The sequence below is a fragment of the Myotis brandtii genome, unplaced genomic scaffold, assembly GCF_000412655.1.
Source record: "Myotis brandtii unplaced genomic scaffold, ASM41265v1 scaffold13, whole genome shotgun sequence".
Classification (NCBI taxonomy): domain Eukaryota; kingdom Metazoa; phylum Chordata; class Mammalia; order Chiroptera; family Vespertilionidae; genus Myotis; species Myotis brandtii.
Genome location: NW_005354595.1, coordinates 1,552,394 through 1,560,288, shown reverse-complemented (window position 1 = coordinate 1,560,288; position 7,895 = coordinate 1,552,394). Strand labels below are relative to the sequence as shown.

General features: G+C 38.0%; 1 protein-coding gene across 1 annotated transcript in view; it reads right to left on the bottom strand.

Moving 5' to 3' along the window:
* SVEP1 (sushi, von Willebrand factor type A, EGF and pentraxin domain containing 1) overlaps positions 1–7,895 on the bottom strand; it is a gene marked incomplete at its 5' end in the record, with an annotated part of 158,571 nt that overhangs the window by 21,866 nt on the left and 128,810 nt on the right. Inside the window, one exon of the mRNA XM_014534453.1 lies at positions 2,550–2,613. Coding sequence (XP_014389939.1) covers positions 2,550–2,613 — 64 coding nt within the window. The remainder of the gene's footprint in view (positions 1–2,549; positions 2,614–7,895) is intronic.

Below are 7,895 nucleotides of genomic sequence, written 5' to 3'. Positions count from 1 at the left end.
ACCCTTTTATTTAATGATGTTTACTTTGAATTTATATTAGTTCACACAAACACACCATCCATGCTTTTGTTCCGGCCCTCCGGTCCAGTTTAAGAACCCATTGTGGCCCTCGAGTCAAAAAGTTTGCCCATGCCTGCTCTAGACTCTGACCTAAATGGTACAGGATGCAGACTGGGCAAAGGATTCTTCAAAGTTCCCAGAATATTTCAATGTGTGGAAGGCTAATAACCATAGGTCCAAGTCACTGCTTTTCAAATTGCAATGTGCACAGGAATCACCTAGGGATCTCATTCAAATGCTAATTGTGATTCAGTGGGATTGGGGTGTGGCCTGAGAGTCTGCATTTCTAGCAAGATCCCAGGTACTATTGATGCTGTTGGTCCCATGGGCCACTCTTTGAAGAGCACTGTCTAAGGCAGTGGTCGGCAAACTGTGGCTCGCGAGCCACATGCGGCTCTTTGGCCCCTTGAGTGTGGCTCTTCCACAAAATACCACGTGCGGGCGTGCACGTACAGTGCGATTGAAACTTCGTGGCCCATGCACAGAAGTCGGTATTTTGTGGGAGAGCCATAATCAAGGGGCCAAAGAACCGCCTGTGGCTCACAAGCCGCAGTTTGCCGAGCTGCAGTTTGCTGACCACTGGTCTAGGGTATCCTATGCACTTGAACAGGCTTCCCTGAAATCTGATGGCTATAGATATCAATCTATTTAATAATTTAATAAATATTATATGAGGATCTTTCAAATTGGGATGCTCAGTATGAGCACTATTTCCTCCAAAAAATATTAGTGTTTTTTATATGCCTAGGGAAAAAGCACACAATACAGTATATAAAAATAGCAATAGTTTTTAACCTTGAGTTTGTGGGGAAGCAGGGGACTTGGTTGGAAAATCTGTAAGGAGAAAACTGTGAAAGGTCAGGACCTCCAGGGGGAGTTGACTGAAGACAACCACCCTGCCTTGACTTTTCCAAATAAGTCTGAGCCCCCGGGTGTTTACTGGAATCTTTATGTTTAGTCTTTAGACGTCTTTGCCTAAAGGACACTGCATATGTCTTCTCAAGGATGCTTACCCTACTGATAGTAACTAATAGTTAATATTAGTTCAAGCTGTTGATACAATAAAAGCCTAAGGAGACAGGTGAAAGGGGCTATCTGGTTTCTCTAGCCAGACAGTCCCTTAGCCCTCTCTTTTACAGAACCATGTGTCAGAGTAATCATTCATCCGTCGCTCAGGGTCTGCTGGTCAGCCCCAGCATGAGTGGTGGGATTAAAACTATTATTTTCTTTTTGCTTATTTCTGCAATTTTTTTTGCAAATAACTTGTATAATCTGATTTAATAGTTAGAAAGAGGAAAAACAGAAAAAATAGGATTCAAGTAGAGCTTTTTATCATTATCTTGCATTTCAGAGAGAGAAACTAGACTAACCATTGTCATTGTAGTTTGACTTAAACCTGCTGCAAACTGAAACAACTTCTTCACATTTCCTATGCAGGCATACCCATTTCCTTTCCACTCCCTATTCCCCTCCCTTATACATGCACACACTTTTTGATCATAAACAGTTGAGACAAAAATGCCATTCTGTGACTTGAGATGTTACTCAATATTTAAAAAAATATTTTTCTATATAATATTTATATAACTTTTTGAGAACAAAAAATCATATAACCTCTACTGAATTTCAGCCATATAATATTTCCTAAAAGATTTAAGATTTATATATATATGATATCAATTGATTAATCTACTCCAGAAGATATGTTTGAAATGACGTGAACAAAGATTTAAGTACCTCAAGTTCCAGTCACAGCTCTGCCACCAAATTAATTTATGACACTGGGCAGGTCACTTCACCTCTCCTAGCCCCATGTACTCATTGAGCAAGATGAATAAATCTTACTCATATTGATGTAGTCCAGCCTAGTTAAGCTAGATCACCTGAAAGGTTGCTTAGACTAGATTGGTTAAGAGGCCCCTTCCAGTGTGAAAATTTGATGACTCCACCAGGATTGTTAAGAGAAAAAATATTTAAAAGCTTTTCACATTGATTGATTTGTAATTATTGTATCTAAATACACTGCCTTTTGGCAGAGGAACCATATGGGTCTTTGTTGCTAAATACACTTGACTCTTCCCATAAAATGAGTTAATGTAAAATTCCATGAAAAATGTGAATATTTAATTATTTAACATATGTGCCAACATCACTTTAGGAAGATGTCAATATTGGTCAGTATTGACCAATATTGTCACCAAACACCAACAGATCTAAGCTTTCTAATTTATAATTATCTGGGGGAAAAACACAAAATGCAAATAAATTCAATAATTAACTATTCCAGAGTTAGTCATCTTGTGCTCTATTCCAACATAATCAATGATCTCAACTATAGTTTTTGACCCTTTTATTGATTTGATGTCCTTCAGCAAAAGTCCGAGGTCAATTTTTTAAATTACAAAACTGCTTTGTAAAGACATTGTTGTCTCATTGTTATTCTGTATCTCCTGTATCATTTTTGTGACTCTAAGTGCCATTTGACTTACTTTTGCACGTTGCTACCTCTCCACTCCACTGTCTGTTCTCCTGACAGAAACGTTCAAGGTTCCCCTGTGAATCAATGAAAAAAAGTCATCAACATGGTCATAACTGTACAATGGAAAGATAATAAGGGAATGCAAAGTAATCATAGCTGTGAACTTGACTATCTCGGTATTGAAATGCGTAATAAATTCATTAAGTAGACCTAGTTTAAGAGGTAGATTTAGAGCTGTTAAAATGTTTTCATCAAATTACTTCGAAATTCATATCCTGGCTGACTAGTGTAATTAAGGTGCAAGCTTTGTTTCACTTTCTATTTAAATGACGACTAGTTATAACCAATAGTAAAGACTGAAGAATGTGTTTGAAGTGTCAAGGAGGTATATTTGCTTAGTATATTTTAAAATTATTTTGAAAATACTTGAGTGGTACAGCAAAGAATGAAATTGTGTGTTGTTGTTGTTTTTTTTTTGTAGCTTTGAACATGACACATGCCAAGATATCTTATTGGTACAAGGATTGAATTTTTCAACAATTTATCCTATATATATTTACCCTAATAAGGGCACAAGCATTTAAAATTTTAAATATTTTCGCCTTAGCTGGTTTGCTCAGTGGATAGAGTGTCGGCCTGCAGACTAAAGGGTCCCGGGTTCAATTCCAGTCAAGGGCATGTACCTTGGTTGCAGGCTCCTCCCCAGCCCAGGCCCTGGTCAGGGATCATGCAGGAGGCAACCAATCGATATATTTCTCTCACGTTTCCCTCTCTCTTCCACTCTTCCTAAAAATCAATGGAAAAATATCCTTGGGTGAGGATTAACAAAAAATAAAAAATAAAAATTTTTTAAATACTTTGGGTAAAAGCTTTCCAAAATTTACTTTCCTGCCTTGTGAAATAGAGTAAAATGAATATAATTTACTTGAAAAATTATTTATAATTATTTTATTAAATATACTTTTTGTATATTTTTCAATATCCTATTACCCTTAGGGAGTATACAGACTGTTTGCCCCCTATAGCTATTATAGGCTTATATATCATTATTCTTGATTTCCGTTACAATTTTTATTAGTCTTTGCTTCTTCTTTCTTGTTTATCTTTTACTAGAGGCCCAGTGCATGAAATTTCTGAACTCAGGGGCCAAGGGTCCCTCAGCCCTCCTGCGCCCTCTCACAGTCTGGGAGAGGCTCCTGCCATAACAGCTGCGCTCACCAGTCATGAGCTCCTGCATTGAGCGTCTGCCCCCTGGTGGTCAGTGTGTGTCATAGTGACCGGTCTTTCCACTGTTCGGTTGATTTGCATATTAGCCTTTTATTATATAGGACTAGAGGCCCAGTGCACGAAATTCGTGCACTGGGTGGGAGTGGGGGGGCAGGTCCTTCAGCCTGGCCTGCACCCTCTCACAGTCCAGGACCCCTCGCTCCTTACCACCCGCCTGCTCACTGCTCCTTACTACTCAGCTCGCTGCTCCTTAGCGCTGCCGCTGCCACAGAGGCAGAAGAGGCTCCTGCCACTGCCGATTCACTTACCAGCCATGAGCCCAGCTTCTGGCTGAGTGGCACTCCCCCTGTGGGAGAGCACTGACCACCAGGGGGCAGCTCCTGCATTGAGCATCTGCCCCCTGGTTGTCAGTGCATGTCACAGTGACCAGTCATTCTGCCAGTCGTTCCACCCTTCGGTCGATTTGCATATTAGGCTTTTATTATATCGGATGGTAATCATCAACGTTTCTAATGATAATTCTTTTCATGCTTTAAATTCCTAATCTCTGGAATAATAAACAAGATACAGTAAATAAAATTCTGAAACATTATGAGTTAAAAAAAAGATCAGGTTCTAAGTAATGTATTAAGGGGTTTGACTCTAAGTCGAATATATGAACTTTAGCATATGAATTCTGTCCATGCTTTTTCATTGCTCATAGTCCTTTGGACATCTCATTGTCTTAAAATTGTGTCCTACATTAGCAAGATGTCTGAAAAGAACCTATCACCTCTACTTTGGTTTTTATCTGGATTCACTGATACCTTTCACCCTTATTTATCTATTCAAAATATTTTCTCTAAGCTTTCAGATTAATTACTGATAAATCTTTACCTGTTAAAATTCCATTGATTTTGATGTAATGACACTATCCTGATTTTCCAAGAAAATAATTCATTCTATAAAATTAAATGTTTCCTAAATGATGTATTCATTATTTTCTTCTTATTGAAAAACCAATACGTGTTCATTATAGAAGGTTTGGAACATACAAGAAAAATAGGTTTTCCAGGATTCTTCATCCAGAGATAAACACCATTAATATTTGCTATACTTTTTCTAGGCTTAGTACTTATGTATGCACAGGGAAATATACTATTCTAGCTTGTGAATTATTTTTTTAAATTAATTTTGAGGCAGTATATGCCAAGCCATAAAAGCCAGTTAACTCCCCACTGATGTGGGCTCTTCCAGAGTAGACTATACTCAAGTAGTTAATTTTAATTAATAGTTTAGTATTTTTCTCAGTAATATTTTTCCTTGTTCTCTTTCTTCTAATGATTTGAATAATAATATTCTGTTTTGACTATGATGATTTTTATGCCAGTAAAAACTCAAATCTATTTTCTGTAACTATTGATGTAAAAAAATCAAACACCATCTGTTGATTCCCTCCTCAGTAAGCTGCAAATTTTATCACACTGTTCCTTCTTTCCTTTTCTCTCTCTGTTTCTGTTCATATCTTGCTTTTGATGAATGTAGCTGGAATTTTAGATCTAGATGAGCATTAAATTTTTTTAATGTACCTGCTTAATCAACAATTAGGTTAGTTATATTAAGTTTTATAATCAAAGCAACCACTTTATTGCTCACTAGCAATGGTTTTATAACATGACTACCCCATTTTTGAGTTGTGTATTTTCATTTATTATCCAGTATTTCAAGAAGATTGGATGCATAATAAAATTTTTGAGTTTTAGATAGTTCCAAAGAGTTGTGTACCTTACATATAAATGACAACTTATTTACATAGTCAAATAATTTAACATCAGTTGTCCCAATTGCTTTGTCTGATTTTGGTAATAACACAAATACAGGAAGTAATAATAATAAGTACCCTATAACGAACTCAGACAATGCACAAAGGGCCATGCTCACCACTTTATTTCTTTTATCTCCAGCCCTTGCAGTAACTTTGCAAAAGTGGTTATTGCATTTCTACCATAGACAGGATGAAATAGAGGCTCAGAGAGGTTCAGCTGGTTCCCAGCATTTTCATCCAGCAAGAGTGAAGACCTGTAACAGAGGTCTTCCAGGACCAAGTCCCTATTTTTTTTTTATTGATTTCAGAGAAGAAGGGAGAGGGAGAGAAAGATAGAAACATCAATAATGACAGAGAATCATTGACTGGCTGCCTCCTGCACACCCCACACTGGGGATTAAACCCACAACTTAGGCACATGCCCTGACTAGGAATCGAACTGTGACTTCCTGGTTCATAGGTCGACGCTCAACCATGGAGCCACTGCGGCTGGGCCAAGTCCCTATTCTTAACCACTTTCCCTTCTACTGGCCTTTGGTATATAGGTTACTTGTTAAAATTACAAATCCCACTCGGCCAGCGTGGCTCAATGGTTGAGGGTCGACCTAGGATCCAGGAGGTTACAGTTCGATTCCCAGGTTGTGGGCTCGATCCTCAGTGTGGGGTGTGCAGGAGCAGCCAATCAATGATTCTCTCTCATCATTGATGTTTCTCGCTCTCTCCCGTCCTCTCTAAAATAAAATATATATATATATATTAAAAAAAATCCCCAGGTCCTATTTGGTTTAGAAGGCCTTGTCCTATGAATATCCACTCCTTTTTATAACTTCCCAGATGATTCTCAACTAAGTGGCTCTTGAACCACACCTTAAGAAACATAATGGCGTGTCTATACAACCATGAGGCACATAATGTCTGGCTGCCTCTATTTTTTTTTCCTAATATGAACAGCTTTGATGATAATGGCCTAAATCCATTAATTGGCATGAGTTGCAAATTCTGGGCTTTATATTCTATAATTTGTTACCTGGAATACTTATCTAAAGGGGAACTTCCCCTTCATCTACAATTTGGTGATTTAACAGTCTGAGTAGCATGGAAAAACATTCTTCCCTTTTTGTTGTCTGTTTTCAAAATAATGAGTGTGTTCATTACCAATACATTTTTTTTAGCATTATCGTAGGTCTAGTATTAGTCACGACACATTTGATGTGTTTCAGTCCATTGAAGTTACTGCCCTATTGATGCTAAAATGGTGTCCTTTTTGCCTGTGGGAGCCTTGTTCAGGTGGCTCCTCAGTTTCTGTAAACTGAGCCACTGTGGCCGGGCCAAGTCCCTTGTTAAAAATACAAAAATACCTTTGATAGGTTCTTTCTTGTCTCATGTGACAAGATTTTCTAAGCGAATCCTTTACACTTCTTGTCCCAGACCTGGAATCAGTTATTTCTGCAAGTACCTGGATATTAATGTATTTTTAAAAAAGTTTCTCAGGTAATTCTAACATGTAACGTGGAGTGAGAACAATTGCTACAGCACCTCTCTCAATTTTGCAGTTAACACCAGGACATTCCCCCAAATTACCTACTTCCTCAAATTTAATGACCCACTAGTTTTCTACATATTTGTTTAAATCTTATACTACTTTTTTTCCTTAACAAATTGCAAAATGAATACTCTCCATGAAGAACAACTGGGTTTCAAAAACAACTTTCCAATTGCAACCAACTATTATATTATTATTATCTTTTCTTTCTTATAATTTTCCAATCTTTTGAAGAATTTGAACAAGATCCATATAAGCTCAGTTCCAGTGTTCATGGACCTATCTTATGACAATTCTTTGATTGTGTGGTCAGAAAATGGAATGCACTATACAAATTTAACAGACCACTGGCAATGAATAGTTCTGCAAAACCTACATTTAAATACCACGACAACAGTAAGAACAGGGAGGAAGAGTTTCCTGAGAAACCAGATGACACATTCTGTAATGTAAGACAGATTTTTTAAATTTCCAAGTTTGATGATATCGCCATGCTTTCATCAAAACTGATTGCAGCCTTCCCACCAAAGAAATTAGGGAGACGGAGGTGCTGCTGATGGGGTTTTAATATTACAAACCAGGAGTGGTCATGAGACCTAACCTGGTCCTTGGTTAGAACTGCTGTGAGGATTTTTCAGGCCAGATCTGCCATGTGGAAACCTGGCATCTCAATCAAGAACCTGTCTAGGTGTTTGAGCCCACTGCCCGAGGAAACCCTAGCTTTGCATACCTAAATCCCTATGGTCACCTCCCCAGGGTGACAGATGGACTGCCTGTTGCAG